At 42.2% G+C, this 19657-nt stretch overlaps 1 protein-coding gene across 4 annotated transcripts in view; it reads right to left on the reverse strand.

Moving 5' to 3' along the window:
- Nucleotides 1–3964: 3964 nt before the first annotated feature.
- GRIA1 (glutamate ionotropic receptor AMPA type subunit 1) overlaps nt 3965–19657 on the reverse strand; it is a 299091-nt gene continuing 283398 nt past the window's right edge. For all 4 annotated transcript variants that reach the window (XM_072824421.1, XM_072824420.1, XM_072824419.1 and 1 more), the window contains 2 exons: nt 14553–14687; nt 3965–6832 (listed from right to left, as the gene is read on the reverse strand). In XM_072824421.1, coding sequence (XP_072680522.1) covers nt 6632–6832; nt 14553–14687 — 336 coding nt within the window. In that variant the 3' untranslated portion in view covers nt 3965–6631. The remainder of the gene's footprint in view (nt 6833–14552; nt 14688–19657) is intronic.

Below are 19657 nucleotides of genomic sequence, written 5' to 3' on the forward strand. Positions count from 1 at the left end.
TCAACTGATCCTAGCTGCAGAGCCACTTGCAAAAAGACTGGGTAGAGTATAAGTCACTTCTGTAGGCAGAGCCCCTGCTACGTCCTGGGCCACAGCTGTTAGCTCTGGCTGCCTGATTGAATTTCGCTCCTTGGCTTCTCTCTGTTGTGTAGATTTATGCTGTGGGCTAAACTCTTCTGACCTCAGTTCATTTTCCTAAACTCAGTTTCTCTCTTGACTAAATTCCTGTAACTTCCATTTTTCCTGGTTTAGGATCCTTTGCCCTTTTACTCTTCAGCCTTGTTCTGCCATCATCCATATTACTCCATAGGCTATCACAATGCTGTAATTATATAAGACAGGGTATCTCAACCTTGGCACCATTGACATTTTGTGTGGGATAATTCCTTGTGAGAGGCTGCCCTGTGTGTGGTAGGAATTTAGCAGCATCCCTTGGCGTTTACTTACTAAATGCCAGTAACACCTCTACCCCTAGCTGTGGCAACAAAAAACATGTCTGGACTGTGCCAAATGTCCCAGGAGACACAAAATCTGCTCTGATTGAGAATCACTGACATAAGGCTACAACTAAGAGGGAACTTAGAGATCAATTAGATGGTCTCTCTCATTTCACAAATGAGGTCACTGAGGCCCAGAGTAGGAGATATGTTGCCAAGGTCATAGCACAAATTGGCAGTGATGTAGGCAAAAGGCTTCCTATTTTTTTTTTTTTTTCAATCTCAGTCTAGTGCTTTTTGTTGGTGTGGTGAAATATTAGGAGGCAATCCAGTTAAGTGAAAAGGTAGCGACTTTGGAGAGACAGAGTGGAATTGGAATCTAGGTCAAGTCATTGATTGGCTGCATGATCTTGGGTTCTGGACCTCTCTGAGTTTTCATTTGCTCTTAGGCAAAAGGGCAGTGACAAATCTCCACCTCACAGGATTATTTTGAGGACTAAATGAAATGTTTGTCCTAGCATCTTACCTGGTATGCATAGTGCTGAGCAAATGCTGATTCTCTCCTCCCTTATAGTGATATAAAAATGGCAAGCACAGTATTGAGGGGAAGTTAGAGTTGTCCCAGTAGGATTCAGAGTGCCCATGGAAGATGAAGCTGGTAGGCAGTGCTTTCCAGTGGACTGTGTTAAAAATGCAGGTAGTGGGATTGGTGTTTATAATGGAAATAGCCAAGTAGTTTTCCAGTTTGGAAAATAACTGGCTGTGTTGAAAGCTGACTCATTTGACAAAGTTTTCCACCGCCCCCCCGCCCCCCCCACACCCCATGCCCTTTCCTGAGGAGGTATCTTTGATAATTGTATCTTATCTCTAACATCCTGTATCTCTCTTCTCCCAGCAGAATGTTATGGCAGACATACCTAAGGGGTAAAGGAGTGTTTAGAGCCCAAATGAAGGACTGTGTCTTTTCCTCCTCTTTTATTAGATGATTATAATGGCATTTTCTCTTGGGACCATGGAGAATTGACTCCATCAGGTAACCTGGGTTCAGGTGTTAGTCTGGGCGCTGACAACCCTAATATAGTTCTTGGTAATTTTCAAAGAAGTTTTCATGTGTATTTTCTCAGATCCTCAGGCTGACACAATTGTTGTGGTTCTTAATCCTGGCTACACATTATAATCACCTAAGAGTTCAAAACAAAACCAAACAACACCAATGTACTGACAGCTATGCCTGAGTTTAGACAAACCATATTTGGACATGAGTCTTGAGAATTGTGATTTTGTTTAAAATTTACTAGGCAATTCCAATGTGCCATTAGGGTCTAGTATCACTGCTTATTTTGACACCAGATATCCCATTTCTTTGAAGAGTTAATTTTCTTGTCCAAGGTTGTAAAGAAAGAAGAAAGGTATTATGAATCCTAATCTAAGCCTTTCCACTATAGCATATTGCCTCTCTACTCATGATGTGATCTGGAAACTTCAAGAAACAAAACATTTTGAAAATTACAAAGCACTGTAATAAGGTTAATTTTTTAGTGGCCAGACTAATACCAGAACACAGATTACCTGATGGCAGTCAAATGTCCATGGTCCCAAGGGAGAAAATGCCATTGTATTTATCTGATAAAAAAGAAGGTAGCATCTTATTCAAAACCTCAGTTTTCTTATCTGTAAAGTGGGATAGGAATATACTGCCTAGACAATCTTTCCTTGAAAGAACATTAGCATTTGGTAAGGAAGGGGTTTGCCATTTTGTCTCTTAATGAAGATAAGTTGAGTTTTGACATTTCAGTGAAAGTTATCCTCAATTCTGTAGGGTGTTGCTGACGTTTTCTTGGTATATATTAGGGTGTTATTGACCAGATAACCTGAATATGGCTATAAAAGATGCAAGATAAAGTAAGGAAAATTAGTGGATATGTGTCAACTTTCATACATGTGGCATCTCCTTGACAAGGGTTTGTTCCAACCTCCAGGAGCTATCTAATACACTCTGGGGGATACTTTGACCATTAGGAAGTCCTTTCTGTAGCTGAGCCTAAGTCCATTGCCTTGTATCTCCCAGGAAGCATCTTGGTCTTGGCCACAGAGAAAGCTAGCTCCACTTTCCCCAGGACAACCCTGAAGATCCTTCTCCAGGATGAATCAACTATTCTGCAGGGGACATTCTTGTCAGTCTCCTTTCCAACATGCTTGCTGCTTCCTATCCTAGATCTGTTTTAGAGGAGCTATAAGTAACTCTTTCTCCTCTTTTCCCTTTTTGCAGTCCTGTCTGGATTAGTGATCTTTCATACCCCAGAAAGATATTTTGGCTTTCCCAAAGGTGTGGCATGTGTAGCCTTAACCTTTTTTATTTTATTTTATTTTTCAGTTACTTTCACATTACAGGAAGGTAGAGAATTGATTGCCTCTTATTTTCCTGGTCATGATGCATTTCCTGGTTAGCAGTGAGATGGGTAACATAAAGGCTTTGGATTCAGGCAGACCCAGTTCAAGTCCTGCCTCTGTCATTTCCAAGAGTATGAACAAGTTATGTCATCTTTTTAAAGTCTGAATTTCTCCTCCATAACGCCCTATCTTAGAGGGCCACTGTCATGATCTAGAAGGTATAAGGTGCGTTTAACATAGTAAGTGGTCAATACATGGTAACCTGTGCTCTTAAAGCCATTATGATCATTATCCTAACTATTTGAAAGTAAGGTGACAGAGATGAGTTTTCTCCATCTGTCAACTACTGTTAAAGTGTTTCTTCATTCAGAGGCACCTTAGGTGTTAGAGGTGACTGCAGGTGGGTCCAAACACCTGGAGCTGGTGGCTGGAGCTTCACACAAATCTACTACCTTCTTCCTCTTCCCTCAACCCTTTACCATAGAGATGGTAGTTACTCCCTGAAATGCCACAATTAGAACTTTGTTCATTTATTTTAGGCCTCTGACTTCTGTTAATCTGCAAAATTTCTTGGGAAAGAAAACACTTGAAATTGTTCTTAATTATCAGTATCTAAATGTCAATAAACGTTAGGTCCTTTATAGAAAGCCCATCTTGATGGAGTGAAAGAAGAACTTTCAGACAAGAATGAGGGGTAATGTCACCTGGGACCAAGATATATGTTTTTAAACATGGTTTAAATTGGTTTTGGTTGTGATTCTGCCCCTTAAAGATATTCTCGGCTCCAGTTTCGGGGTGTCTGGAAGACCAATCCTGTGAGCCATCCAGTTCTCTAGTACTGTGACCATTGTATGTCAAACCCTGCCCCCAATTTAGTTGGAACTGTGGCCTTTGAAAACCATTATCACATGCTCTCCCTGCCCCCATTCCCCCCACCTTTGGTTATCCTATTTGAATGAATAACTCCGTGTAAACTAGTTCAGCTGAAATGACTTGAGAGCTGTTCGTGAATCAGGAATGGTGATTACCATTAAAAATGTACTAGTCCTAGGTTTAGCAAAAGGAAATAACATAGCCTCTAGAGCTCTGACTTCAGAAATGGCACAAAAATGGAATGGACAAATATGAAAAGTAGGTAATGGATCCACAGTGATTTAATTCTCGGTGATATTTTCATTTTATGCAAATACCAAAAGAAAAAACCCCTGGCTACTTGAAAGAAAAACAGAACCAAAAAAATATTTAGTGTTTGATCAAGCAAAAATCCTTTCACACATCTGCTAAGAGAATTAAAACAAATATAGATGTTAAATAAAAGGCCCAGGTACCAAAGAGCAAAATTTAATGAAAGCCAGAACTGTTAAGTATGGATTCCTGTTGAGAAAAATGTCAATCTCTTTCAGAGTTTTCCCATTGCTCTATTTTTAAGAAAAGTGTAGTAAAAATACATAATACAAGTTAACTTTTTTTCTTGCTTTTGTTTTCCCCGTCACCCCTCCATTGATAAAAAGCATCTTCCTCTGGAGTCTTGGACCCCCACACAACGTAGACCCTCATTGTTAGCTTAGATGATCTCTCCCACTCAGATCATGTTACTGGTGAGCTCAGTGGCTGGAGAGGCATCTTACCAAAGGCAAAAGGTCTTTGAAGCATATTGATAGTAAGAGGGTTAGTTCCACCTGCTCTGAAATGCACTCCCCAATGGTGGGTCATAACAGATTCTGCAGTGGTAGGCTAAGGGCTGAAAAAAATCCGGTGGGAGGGCAGAAGAGGATGGGGAGGATATCAGCTGGCAATAGTGAAAAGTAAAAATCCATCTTGATGGTCCTGCTCCACGTACCATGCCCACATTGACACGTGAGAGATTGGACAGCACTTGATTGGACAGCACTTGAGTTGAAAGGGTGAAGAGTTTGATTTGGGGATGGTTCTTTGCTACGGCTGATAATAGGAGAATGGGAGAGACATAGAGATGGTGGGTATCCACTGAGAGGATCCACAGATGAAGCCAATCATGCTGAACCTACTTGTTGGTAGGCTCCCAAAACTTTAGTTTTTCAGTTGCTAATGATAACCCCCAGCAGAGAAGACTGGATAGAAGTAGGGGGTAAGGAAACAAGCCAGAACATGGTTATCAATAAAAGCTAAAGACACATGGCACGCACTGAATCATGCACCTAGGAGAGTGGCTGCTGGACAGCTGGAAGCCAATTGCACCAAGAATGAGAGCTGGGATCTCCACAAAAGCTATATGCCAGGAACCCTGCTCCCAACTAAAGTTGTAGTCACCCTGGGCTTCTCTCCATGAACCCTGTCACTTCTCCAATCTTGCTTTAGTTCAACTTTATAGTCACAAACATGGGCATTTGAGTCTGGTCATTGGAATAATACATCCTCATTCTGAGTTAGCCAGGGGGAAGGCCAGCCTTCTTAGGTTAGAAGTTGGGGTCAGATCTGAAGGTACCCCAATGTCATTACCAACTTAATTCATCTCCCTATCTTCCTTAAAGTTATTCATCCTTGGGCATTTTACTTTCTAAAGTGACAGCATATTACCTGGCCACATGCTAAAAAAAACCCCACTTTTAAATGGACATAAAAATCCAAGTTCTCCAGGTCAGCAAAACCCTAAGCTTCATATTTGGTTTCTTAATCCTAGGACAGGACGCATCATGAAAGGTTCTCTTGTTTGTGGGTTTCCATGATGCTTTCTCTTCCAAAATTCTTCCATCCTTTTCTTTTGTACTTAGTTTGCATAGCCTTTTCCCCTGTATCAGAGGCTCCAGAGAGAGTCTACTCCACAGTGGGGTTCCTGCTCAGATGTCAAGCAAATGAAAAGTGAGAATCATGGGCAATATCTTCCTGGCTGTCAGCTATTCCCAAGGCTGTACTTGGTTCAGGAGGCCAATTCAGCCACCAGAGTGCCTTTGGGCTTGAGCATAGCAGAAAGACATACTTCTTAGCACTGAAGTTGACTCTGTGAGGACACATACCATTCCACCTAAAGCCTATGGGATGGCTGTTACACATTAAAGGAAGCTTTCTCTGAGCCTCCAGTAATAGCTTCTTGAGTCCTTCTTTGACTGCACACCTGCCTTTGCCCTTTCCACCACCCTTTGGCCTGAATTGCTTATCACACATATTCTCAGCTACATCAGTGAAGCGCCCTTTCTGGGGGAAGGCAGTCTACTCCTCCAACAACATCCGTCCTCATCCATGGCTTGGGGCCAAGGAATGGAGGGTAACTGAGAGAGCTCCAATGGTGACTTAGTTTGAAGGTTGCTTTTTTCCTTTTGCTTGCTTGTATGGTGGACCGGATCTTTAATCTCCAATCTGAAAACTGAAGAGACATGGGTAGGGAGTTGGAAGTAAGAAGCCAGGAGAAGGAAGGGGCCTAACAGAACCTGCAAACCATGGATGTTAGTAAGAAAAAAAAAATATTGCACACACTAAGACATTAGCAACCGAATAAAAGAAAACAGTACAGTTTCCTCATTAATGTTCCTGTAACTCCATTTCAGAGACACAGGCTCTATTAGACAGGGTATTCTTCCCTTATTGCAGTGCAGTGTTGTTTATCATCCTCACTTAGCAAATGGAAAAATGTGAAAGAACATCAAAAAAGGAAAAGGGACGGCAAAATGATTTTTCAATTCTTCAGGAAAATCTGTTGAATCATCTTCCTTGTGGTCATGGTGGTTGGTGGCGGTTGCGTTTCATTTTATTGTTTTTGGCACTGAAGGGTTTGGGATGGAACTGGGGGAGCTTGAGCATGCTCCCCAAGGGGTCTCCGTCTGCTCCAGTTACAATCCCGTGGCTCCCAAGGGCATCCCTGAACTGTGGCTCATGCAGGGAATTGACTGCATGGACTTGGGGAAGTCGTGGCTGACTACCCGGCCGTTTTCTCCACTACCGCCACCGCTGGTTCCTGCCCCACTGTTACGTGGGAGCGTCGATGTCCGTATGGCTTCATTGATGGATTGCTGTGGGATCAAACAGAAACCCTTTTCAGGAGGACCGGGGGTTCTTCCCCAGGTCCTTGGCAGTGATTGGCAAGGAGAATGAGTCAATGCTGGCCTTAAAATCTCACCCCACATATCTTCCCCATCCAACTTTTTTCCTTTTCTGGAATGCTAACCTTGGCTTCCTGCAAACTCACAAAACTGCTGTGAGGATCTGAACAAATCTGATCTCTTTGGACTTCTTGTTCTCTCTATGCAATGAGGTGTGTTGGACTGGGTGGTCACTAGATCCTTTCTAGCTTTTATAGATTTTGTGATTTCTGAAAATGAAGTATTTCCATGGTAGTATTAATGATAATAAATGTAGCAACATGACCAAGTGGAAAAGTTGTGGAAAGGGGTTTGGGAAACTTTCAATTTTAGTTCTGGTTCTGACATCAACTAGTTATTTGACCTTGTGCATAACTCCTTATCTCTCTAGACTTTTTAAATCTCCATGTTTATAAAATGTGATTATCTGTGCAGCTGCAGATTTTATTAGCAAGAACAGTGCTACTGCATGAAAAATTATTTTTTTAAAAAATTATTAAAAAAATTTTTTTAAAGGAGCGTGTTATTGTTGAGTTAAAATTTAAAATTACCTTTGATTTACTTCAGGAAAAATCCTATCCTACCTCTAGTAGCATGTATTATGGGAATGTAGGACTTATTTGAATAATTGTAAAAATGTAATTGGAAAGAAGCATGTGCTAAAGAAAATGAGAATACATTCCAAAGATCATTATCTGCATGTCAACTTCGTCCCATCAGCACATATAACCTGACTTCCAGACTGACACATCAAATCAGTGCTACTAAGCTTGTGATTTCCAGAATATTAAAATTCTAGGTATGAAAAGGATTCCAGTGATCACTCTGGGATCAGATGGGTGAGGTGGAATATTCAAGACCACAACCTGAAATTAGAATCATATCTTTTTAGATAAGAGGAAGGGTTCTGTTCTGAGTTCCTTTGGAGATAGAAGCTTCATGACATGAAATCCAAACTCTTCTCCTTTCCTCTCATTTCTAACTTACCATTAAGAGATACTCATAGAATTTTTGAAGTGAGGGTTGGTTTCTTGGGAATCAACATAAAGAAGAATTATCTATGAGTTGAGAGTTTTCTGAGACGAGACCAATACTACCAATTCTTCAAGGCTCATTCTGTTCTCTCCTTCTTGAAGCCTTCCTAGATTGTACCAGTAAGTATTTTCCCCCACCACCCCTATGACCCAGCCTAGTACTCCTACATTATACATGCTTTTGTAATGGCTCTGCTTCTGGTATGTAGGTTTTGTGTTCTTTAAGAGAGCTGTCTGGAGGAGGGCTAGGTTCATTTCTTCCCATCTGTAGCTATCTCCCATAGTGTCCAGCATATAGTTAAATGCTTAATAGATATTCTTAAATTTGTATTTTAACAAAAGCCAGCCATCTAGGACCCTCCTTAAAGAGTTTATGAGCTTTCTCCTCTGCATATTGCCATGATTTTAACCATCAGAGATGTCAGTCAATCTCTGGTGGCCAAAAGACATAAACAGGAGTTTGACCTAATTGTTTCTACTATACTATGCTGAGAGTCTTATTACTGGGGATTCTGATAATGCTTTTAGGTGTTTGTTCTTTTTAAAATCCCTTATTCAGACAAATATGCCCCAAAGGATACTCTACCCATATTGGTTCTGCTTCCTCCTCAAACCTCCAGACTTGGTTTATTTACATTGTTTTGATTGTCCTCCACTTAAGAGGAAGTGTGACCTCGATTGCATTCTTCTAAGTGAAGGCCAAATAAATATGACTGTGATGCTCTAAAGGGGAAATGTGAAAAGAAAACCCAAGGAATTAATAGTTACTTGTTCTCACTTAAGCTTATTTGTGTGTGTGTGTGTGTGTGTGTGTGTGTGTGTGTGTGTGAGAAGTATGGAACCTTCTATGGATTAGCTTGGAATGTTTATCTTCTATGATTTTTCTCTGCCACATCCCAGTAATTAAAAAATAAAGTTTAAAGTTTATAAAGATCATCCTGGTCTTTGATTTTTAAAAGGCCTCACACATTCCATTGAAGGTGGTATTTGATGAATTTATCTTAAAGGAGAAGATTGGTGGCATAATCAATATTGGTGCCTACCGAAGTCTGAGATAACTTAGCAGGGCATGTAGCTAAAACCTTCAATGTTCACACCACTTGGAAGTAGTTTTTCAGGAAGCTGAGAGCTTCTCCAAGGTCAATGACTTCATACTCCTATTGATAGTGAGTGCAGCCTTCTTACTGCCTTCTTTCTAATACATTTATGGGTTTTCAGGAGAAGAGGTGAATAGAGTCAAAACTAGGGAATGGAAAGCTGTGCTAAAAATGACTAGATCATTAGTTCTGAATTTGACTGCACACTGCAGTTATCTGGGGAGTTTTGGGGAAAAACCACTGATGCCCAAGACATACCCTCCAAGATGTTAATTTATTAGGTGTGGTGTGTGGCCTGGACATCTCGATTTTTGAAAACTCTTCAGGTGATTCTAATATGCAAGCAAGGTTGAAATACACTGATCTAGTTTATATTCTTCGCTTTACAGAGAAACTAAGGACTTATGATTGGCTGACTTAAGGTTGTAGTTATCTGTCACCTAATGTCAAAGTGGATGACCTCCTAACTGTACCTTTGGGAAGTGCAGTTCTCCCTTATCAGCCTTGATATACCAGCCATTCTTACAGATGTGTTTGAAGCTGATGTTCAGGAAGAAAAGCATGAGTGAAAAGTCCAGAGTCAAAGCCCCCCAAGTTGCCTCTTTTCAGAGTCTCATTTCTCTAACTGTGATTATATCCTAAACTTCTCAGCCACTTGCTTTTCCAAGAATAGTTTCCCCAGCCTTCACACATCCTGGAACACTCTAATAAAAGCTCAAATCTCAGTGATGACCTCCTACTAGTATGTGTGCTAAGAGTCAGAGTGACCGCATGCTGTGGAGGATGCACCTCTGCATTACCAAGTCTCTCCGCTGTTTGATAATTCCAAAAAAATGTGCAAAGCCTCAGCTGCTGTGGCTTAACCATAGCTCATGTCATACATACAATTATTTTCCACAGGGAACAAAGTGGGCAATAATAAAGACCCTGGTTATATTTAATACCAGCCAAGGACTCAACTCTGGTCTGTTTCCCCAGGCAGAGGAGTGGCACAGAGGATCTGAGACTTCAATCTGGAGTGTGTCTTAGGCTATATATTTTTGCTACTATATGACCATTTAGATTCTACCTTAATAGTGTGGTTGTCTGAAGTCCCTCCCTGAGTCCCCAGCTCTCATGTGTTTTCTTCCAGCAGTCTTCCTGTGTCCTGGTCACCTAGACTTCTTCCCATTTCTGGGCAAAAGTTCTGGTCTTTGGGTTGCTAACACATGTGTATCCTTTGTAGGCAACTCTTTCCCCCTGGTTAATTCCTTCCACATTTCAAGTCAGCTGGTGTGTTTCTCAAGGAAACCCCTGTGACCTGTCTCAGCTCTTATTTCCTGATCAGGACTTGACAGCACCAGCATTTTTCTTCAAACACTCATTGAACATGTAAATATTTGCTTATTTTCTGTCTTCCCATAATACTTGTAGCTTCCTGAGAATAGAAGCTAGATCTGATTTGTTCCTAACTGTGTCCTCAGTGCTGAGCAATGCGTAGCTTACAATGATGCTCAGTTTATCTTTGTGGAAGAAATACCACCAGGGTGCCTTCCCATTGTCCCTGTGACACCTGCTGTGTGTCTTGCTCATGTGACATGTCAAAAGGGAAAGGGACTCGACAATACACAAGCAAAAGATTATGTATCATGGGTGGCCTCAACAACTCCCTCAGAAAAACCTAAGGATAGGATTCCATCTTATTTGTCTATGCACTGTGGCTACCGCTGCAGGAGACACATGGTAGGTGCTCAGAATGATCTATTCCTGCATTGGAAGTCCAATTTCTATTTCTCCAGCTCCTATCTTGTGTGACCTTGCTAGGATAATCTACTTCGCTTCTCCAAACCCCTATTTCTTCATCTGTAGAACTTCAAGCACAACAACGAAAATGTATATAAAGCACTTTGAACATGGAGGTTACTAAAAAGATGTCTCCTTCCCTTCCTTCCTTCTTCCTCTTTTCTACCCCCTTCCTTTCCTCCTTCTCTCGTCCATGAACAGTGGGGAAGGGCTCCTTGACTACTGTTGAGAAATTGGGGGCTGGCTCTGAACCATGTGTAAGGATTGAAGGCCTTAAAAGTTCACCAAACACTGTGATCAAGATAAGGAACAAGAGGGAAGGTTCTCACCAAAGGCCCATGACACTGTCAACATGGGCCTCTGCGTGTGGTGGAGGCCATGTCTGTAAAAAGCTAACTGCCTCTGGAGAAAGCTAATTACAGAAAAATAAGGAAAATTGTAAAGCTGTGAAGTCTGAGAGGCAGGTGGATGGTATTCTACTTTTCTCCTTTGGACTAGAGAGATGTTGATGGATCTTCAAAAATTAGGAGTTGGGCTGATTAATAAAGACAGTAAAAGTATCTTTTCTGCAGTTGGAAGATTAAAAATTCTATTAGGAGCCTTGGTGAATTGGGCAGAAGTTGTACCAACCAATGGAATTAATTATAAAAGATTGTGGTGGAAGAGCTTGGATGAATGATTCTAAGAGATCCTGGTGTTGGCTTCTGAGAAATTCAGCATCTTTGTCAATGGAAGGGTACGAATGTCTCCAAGAAGTTATGACCTGACTCAGTGGCCTCCTCTAAGTATTCTTGTCTTGATCTGAATGTTGTGATTTCAGTGGTGAAAGTCAACTGTCAAGTTTTAAGAGGATCCCAGTCTTTAGCCACCCCGGTACTATTACCTGACAGTGACCATGATTGGTTAGACATGGTAATCTCATAGGAAGGACCAGAAGTCTAGGCACCTCATGCTTGGTGGATGCCTGCTCTCATCAGATTTTATGAGCACAGATGGGGCCAGAACCAGTTTGCATGAGGTTGTCTGTGCTTTCAGGCTGGGTAGTTTTGGTGGTTGTATGTTCTTACCCAAATACTCTGTCCCCCATGCGTCACCTCAGCTTCAGGAGATTTTTCTCTTCTGGGTACAATTCTATATTAATTTTACTAATAATTACCCTATGTGTGTGAAATGTCCAAAGAGAAATTAGGTATAGCTTCTTACCTTAAGGAACTCACAATCTATATAGCTCAAAAAAACCTAGGACATGTAGGAGTGGCAATAAAAGAAAAATCTGAAAAAGACTGTAGCTGGTTATTAACAGAAAATATTATATATTCTAGTTATCATTGTTAGTATTGTTATTTATTGAGAGCTCATCATGACCCAAGCATTTTGCCAGTCCCTTTATATCAATTTTTCACATAATGCTCATGACAATTTTATGAGATATGTACTGCCACTAGCCCCATTTTACAGAAAATGAGGGTCAGAAAGCTACTGGAACTTGTCCCAAATTATATAGTTAACAAATGGAGCAGGCAGGGTTTACGCTCAGATACTCAGTCTCTAGAGCCTGTCATTTATTTATTTATTTATTTATTTATTTATTTATTTATTTATTTTATTTTATTTTTTGAGCCTGTCCTTTAGACCACCACACTGCACTGTGTTCTGGGGGAGCAGTGAGGGGGCACTCCTGTGATATGTACTGGGCTAATCCTGGGTCCTCGGTTTGGGTCATGGTCCACATGGAAGGTTTTAGGGAGTTGTAAAGGTTGTAGTTCAACCTAGCTCTTTTTCTGTTCCACTCTTTGCCTTTCCATACTTTGGAAAGTAAGATAGGAGAATTTTTAGATTTATGTTTTGAATAGAATAGGCAAGAAATCTTTGTTTAGGTTCTAGGAGACCTTGTTGTATTTGCCAAGCTTCTTGGAGGTCTACCTGGGTTTTAGATCTGAGGCCTATGCTTTTGCTCTGCTTTGTCCTTTCTGAGAAGACCTGGTAGTTGATGAGCTGGTTAAGGGTAGGAATGATGTGCTCCTAGGTCCCCTGGCTAAATACCATCATACAACCATCCCTTAATTATTCCTTGTTATTGTTTCTTAGTTCCATCGCCTTTGAAATGGGCCCTATGGGCAGAAGACAGGGAGAGAGATTATTCTGCATTAAGGCACAGGGGTGGGAAGCATGAAGTGGGTGGCTAGAGTACGTAGTATGTAAGGAGAGCAGATTGCTTGGGAGGGGAAAGTAGGCTGGAGCCATGATGTGGAAATGTTGAATGCCAGGACAGAAGGTCTGAATGCCAGGACAGAAGGCCCTCCTCCTCCAACTCCCACTCTCTGTGTACAGAACTGAATACAGAGTTTCCAAACAGGGGAAGCAAATGTCCAGCAATGTCTTCTCCGAGAGCGACCCTGGATATGTGTAGGGCTGTTGGCTCAAGGCAGGGAGAGGCTAGGCGGGAGGCTGTGGTCAAAACTCTACAGTGGGTGTACTGAGCTTATCTGGGCTTTTTAGGGCATGTTCTAGGAGAGCAAATCCTACCAATGAATCTTCTTAGTCTAGTCAAGCCAACATCACAGCCTAGGTTACATTGCTCAGAGTGACTGTTTCTCCACTTTTGTTGGTCTGAGTCCCACTCATCCTTCCTCTTAATTTTTGTCTTGTCCCAGAAGCCTTCTCTAATTCCCACCTCCTCTGTATTCCTATCAGCCTTCCTATCTATAAGTTGCTTCACTGAGTAATTTTTCTGGCAATTTTTTTTTTTGTTGTTGTTGAAGGTGCTGAAGGTCATAGATTGCATCTCAGTCCTCTCTGTCCCATCATGATGTCTTGCTTGTGGTGTTGCTCACATAATTCACACTTGCATAAATATTTTCATATTGAAACTAAATGATGAAATGTGAGGGGTCTTGAAAGTCATTTATTCCAAACTCCCTTTGAGTACTAGAATCTATATGCTCCCCAAGAGTTAACCCATTCTCTACTTGTATACCTCCAGGGATGGGATGCTTGCTATTTATTGGAATAGTCCATCCCATTTTGTGGTAGCTTTGAGAGAAAAGTAGATCTCACTGTGTTAACATCTGTTCTCCAAAGCTTTTAGTCATTAGTTCTTGTTGTACACTTGGGGACCCAACAGAACTAATCTATATTTTTTCCACCTGAAAGGCCTTCATATATTTTTTTAAGTCTTCATATTTTTATAAACAGCCTTCATATCCTCCATAATTCTCTTCTCTGATTATTTACCATCAGCTGTTTTTGATGTAGTTTGGGGTCATCTAGCTGATCTGCTTATCCTCTCTGCATGATCCTCTTTGCTGAAATCTATCTCACAGTACAGTGGCTAAGAAAAGACCTAACTCACCAAGCATGGCAAGATTATCTATTTTGTAGATGGTAGACAACTTCTTCCCTATTTTGGGAGCTATACTTCTGTTAATGCAGCCTCAGGGAGAATCTACTTTTCTAATGACCACTCTTGCCTCACATTATGTTGACTACCCATATAAACTTCTGTTTTAATCTCACCACCCCATCTCTGGCTGATGCAGTTGTTTCCCAGACCTATCTTTACCCTGACACACCTCATCTTCCTTCCTTTCTCATAGCCGTCTCCTTTCTTGTCACCTTTCTCATCATAGCTTACTGCCCCTTGCCTCAAACTGACCTCAACCTCTTATCACTCGCCACCCTTTCTAATACAAAGACTCCCAGGAAACCCAGCTATATCACAGAACAAGGTAGGAAAAAGGCCTGGGGAGACGATGCCACCTTCATCCGCTTGGATTCGCTACGGGATTTGTAGCAGAACTCAATTAAGGCAACCAGCATGGCTAGTCCAAGTCCTCCGATCAGGATGTAGAACACGCCTGCCACATTGCTGAGGCTCAGAGCACTCGTCTTGTCCTAGGAAGAGGAGGAGGGAAGGGGGGAGGGGAAAGAGCAAAGTGAGCCAAAAGGCTAGAGAGCATCTAAGCAGTAGCATTTTTACACACATACGCTCAACCCCATTGCCCTTTTTAACCTTTAAAATAGTTAGAAAGGCTTTTTATTCATTGATAGAGTGCTGAATATTCCTAGGAAAAGTGTTTGTGTGTAACAATATCCCAAAGCAACCCTGATTGTGTTTAATTTATAATTGCATTTCCCTCCCTCCTCAATGCCTGTTCTGAGGCAAAAGACACCACAAGAAATTCAAGGCAGCTTCTATCAAAACCTGCATCCTTGAGCTTACCCTATTCTTTCAGAAAAAAATGTACCTTCCTTTTCAGCTCAGTTCCTGTCCCTGACCCCTCTGTTGTGCAAAGAGAGCCTCAGCCTTGCTTGTTGTTTGTGTCTCCTAGTGTTTTTCTGAGTTGGCATTTAAAATGATCTTTTCCCTCGATGTGCCTTTAATTTCAGTTTAATAAGGCAGCCACTGTACATGTAATAAAGACCAACCAATGTATACCTTTAACATACTGATCTGAGCCCCAGTTTAGGGACAAAGGAAACTGGGGGGCTTGAAACAGTAAAACAGTCCTGAGATAGAAAAATGGCTCTATTAAATCCTAATGATTATGCTTAATTGGTATCATTTTTCTGTTGGAGGTGTTTGCTAAGAGACGTTATAGGCAGATGCAGGTAGCTGAATTTAGAAATCTCTACTGCCTGTGATAAAAGATCTTACACTGGTTCTAATGCGGACAGAGTGCTTAATTACTAGGGCCAGGGGACAAGTACCTATCTCCACTAGTGGGTTGACAGAGCTCACTTTATGGAGCCTGAGAAAGACCATCAGTCTGGTAAGACTATCCCTGCATTCTTTTATCTCCAGTTGGGTTCAAAACTGGGAGACTGAGGAGACTGGGGCCTGTTACCAGGTGGTAAGAACAACTGAAAGAAACTGGTGGCCATGGTGGGTGTAATGCTCAGAGACAGGGGAAACTACTCAATAAAATTCTTGACACAGGCAAGTGAACATCTTTAAATCTTGGGAGAATACTCATCCCCAGATGTCATGGTGGCTCTAACATCTTTGTTTATATTGTTTGTTCAGGTACAAGACGTTTCTCATCAAATTAAAATGAAATGCATGCCTCAACTGGCACAGATACACACCATGGTTGGTTAGTTGGTGGCACTGGATAGGATATAGCTTTTACGTCTCTGCATGGGCAGATAGGGAGAGAGGCAAGTCACACAAAGGGTGAAATGTCTTGCCCTAGGGATTTCTTTGACATCTGCCTATTAGAATCTATATATGTGGGAAGGGATTTGCTATTGACTAAGTCAGTGGGCTCTGCCCTAGTTCTACTTGGTGCATTGTACAGGATTCAGCAGGGCTGAGCTTGGGGACCACAGCTGGCAAATAGCAGCATGCCTTCCCTCCCTAGAAGCAGCCTTGGCTAGCAGAGCTGTAGGATTATCTAAAGCACACCCCTTTGGTGGCTTCCTGTATTGCTAAAGCAGATGGCTCTTGAATATGGGTTACACTTGGCAAGGCATATTCTGGCTTTGGAAGCAGTGGAAATGATTATTCCAAGGGGTAGAATTTCTCCTGTTCTGGTATAATGGCCTGATAAGGGATATGTGCAAAAATGAGTTTGGTGCTTGGTTGAAGAGTTGGCTGAACAAGTAAATTCCCACTTGGCATTATTTTTCAGAACACTCAAAATGTCTCCCTGTTTGGTGTTTAGGAGGTCTGTAATTCTGCTTCTGGAGAGTAATTCTTCAGAGTCCTTAGAGGATTTATGGTTAGTAGAAGTTCCAATAAAACTCTTCTGTGTGGAACAGAAAAACCAACCTGACTCTTCTGTGTGGACAGGGCTAGGAGTGTGGTGGAGAGGCATGTTAATGTGTTACCACTTCACACCTTAAAAAAGAGTGATTGACAGTGATGCTCAGAAGGAGTGGATAGGGAACAGGTCTGGGGGAAGGTGGTACACAAGAATCTGGGAGGAAAGAAATGATCCTGCTGGCTTGACACACCGATCAGCCTTTCAAAGCTGAAATGAAACTTGCCTCCTTGGTCACCAACATTGTTTCTGTTTTCTTCCTCATGGTCTTTTCAAGTTTACCTCGGTTGAGGATTGCCTTCAAGGATAAGGGAGTGGTAGCATCTTTTTTTTTGTTGTTGTTGTTGCTATCTTCAAAAAACCCTGAAAAAGCGTCTACCTCCTTGGCCATAGAAGGTGGGGTGTCTATTTCTGGTATACCTGGGAAGGAAGTAGGGCCAGATCTTCATATGAAAGTAGGGAGAGGGGCATATTCTATGTAAATGAAGAAGAAGGAGAAGGAACATCCAGGGACTGAGTGCTTCACTGTGTCTGGAGGTGGAGAGAGCATCTTTTACTTCTGAAGGTCTCTGGCTTACAGAGATGGCAGTGTAAATATGTTGGGGGACACATCCCACACAAATAGGGTAGCCGGATGGTAAGGAGACTCCCACCTCTTGCAGGACTCACAGTGCCACTCATCTTTCTTATGCCAACACAATTCTGCAGTAGCAGGGATGAGGGAAGTCCTCTGGAATCAAGGGGGCACCTGGGCTCTATCACTACCAATACCAGAAAGCAAACATAGATTTAGTACAGCTGCCTAAAGCTGGCATACTTTGATGAGATATGGAATGAAAGGCTGCTATTGCTGTCTTCTTAGCTCACATAGTTGAGGAGTTTACATTTAGCCAAGGTTTTATGGTTTCCCTTATGGGCACCATTTGATTTTTGATAACACTAACTTTAGTTTTTTCAAAGGAGGCCCAAGACAGCAACCTACCGTTTGGTTGCCATTACTGAGTTTCTTTGACTCACTCTCAGAATGATGGGATATCCAGGGGCAGGCTTAAAAATCCATTTAGGGACTGGAGCTCTGATTCCTTCTCTGGCCCACAGTGTCCATGCAAGAGGATGTGTATAAACAGCTATGGACTTCTGTATAAACAGCTATGTTGATGTTTCCTCGGCAAGCTATAAACTTCCCAGCTATTACCATGAAGAGGAGAAAGATAGAACCTGAGTCTTCTGAGCACCCTTCTGGAGGACCCCATTCTCCTCCCATCCCATAGCAGCTGTACTCCCAAAACCAAGGCAGCTTGTTGGTGGGAGTGAAAAAGTCACAACTTGTCTTCTGCCAGGAGGGAGGGAAGAGAGTGACAGCATTGAGAAGAATGACAGGTGAAAAGAAAAACAAATTAAAAAATCCATTTTTCAGCATTGTTGGGCTTGTTGTCATGGTGACAAGCCCCCCTACCTTCATCTGTCCCCCTTAACCTATTGTGTTGAATTGCTGCCTCCCTTATATGGAAGGGAGATGTTTTCTTTTTCACATTTTTTCTTACTCTTCCCACATAATGGGGGACTGTCCCACACTCCCTCTGTGTTTCTGAGCCAACATCCCTTCCAGGATTGTGGGGCTGGCTTGAGTCTTCATAAAGAGGTTTGAGCCAGGCATGAGCAGGAGAGACTTGATGTAGAAAGTTCCAGGGAGAAGCCAAGGCCTTTGGCCACAAGACCAGTTCCTCCCACAGAGACTGGTGCTGCCCATCATGCAAGTCCTGCTAAATCTGGAACTAGGCTTAGGTTTCTCCAACTGCTTCCATTCCTTCTTATCCTCCTGTTAAGGCTGTGTACTCTTACAAAGCAAAGGCTACGGCTCCTACTCTTCTTTCCATTCCATTGGGATTCCGTACCTTTTCTGATGTCATTACAGCTGGACTTTTAGGGGCTGCCTGCAGTGTTTCACATGCTGAATCTGTTACCTGACTTTCCTTTCAGGGCCATGAGAAAAGTCCAATCCATTTTCTACCTACTAGCCTTTCTGCTATAGTAGGTTTTCCCTTGTGCTTTCCCAAAACTTAGATTTTTAGCCCATGAACCATTTCCCTGAGTGGCTGGTTATTTCCTAGGAATAGTGACTCAGCAGTTGGCTAGGTGCACTCACTAGCCAGGACCAAAGTTTGGAAGCTATGGAGAGGTGGATTTGGTTCCATTAAAGGAAAACCTTTTGATTCAACAGAGCTGTCCAAAGGTGGAACACTCTGCCATGGATCGTGGTGAATACCTCAAACATGGATGTATTCAGGGAGAAGCTGATGAGGTCATCTAAGAGATGCAAGCAGTGGACAAAAGTCAGATGAAGTAACCTTTGACACTCACCCCAACCCCAAGAGATTTGAGGCATCTAAGGAATTCCTAGAGGGCCTGGGATCATGCTTTTTATAAATTCTCTCTAGAGACTAACCTCTTTAGGGGATGCAAAAAAGGAACTCATATTAATTGGCAACTTCTGCTGTTCCATTTCCTATCTAGGCCAGTTCCCTAGCCTGAGTATTTTCCCCAAGAGCAACACAGGATGAGAATTGGCCCATTGTACTAATAATTGGCAAGGCAAATGCTGTGAAAGTAAGTGTTGTGGGGGCGGCTCTTTCCAGCAGTGTGTGCTCAGGGACCGGCTGCTGTACAATGCACCATGGAACATCCTGACTCGGAACAAAATTGCAGCAGAGAACTCAAGAAGACAGTATGGGTTGTGGAGGGGAACCCAAGGGCCAGCTGAGGCTGAGGCCTCTTCCAGAGTGTGAGGAATTTTCCAAAACAGAAGTACTAGGTCTGAGGGTAAAGTAGGCATCCCCATAGGAGGCCTTCATTGTGAGCAGAATATCTGTCTGGAATATGCATTAGAGAGCAGAGGTCTTGTATGTTGGAGGAAAATGGAGCCCCAGAGGTGCTCCTGGCTCATGGCACCAAAGAAAGAGTTTTAAAGGAAATATCTTTGTTTCTCTTCTAGTCCCTTCTCTTAGGGCAGTGATGGGAGACTTAGGATGTGTGGTTTAGGGGTACTGGGGAGGACCTAAGGTGTTTCCACATTCAATCTCTGATGTGGGTAACTACTGT

The sequence above is a fragment of the Canis lupus genome, chromosome 4 (genome assembly GCF_048164855.1).
Source record: "Canis lupus baileyi chromosome 4, mCanLup2.hap1, whole genome shotgun sequence".
Classification (NCBI taxonomy): domain Eukaryota; kingdom Metazoa; phylum Chordata; class Mammalia; order Carnivora; family Canidae; genus Canis; species Canis lupus.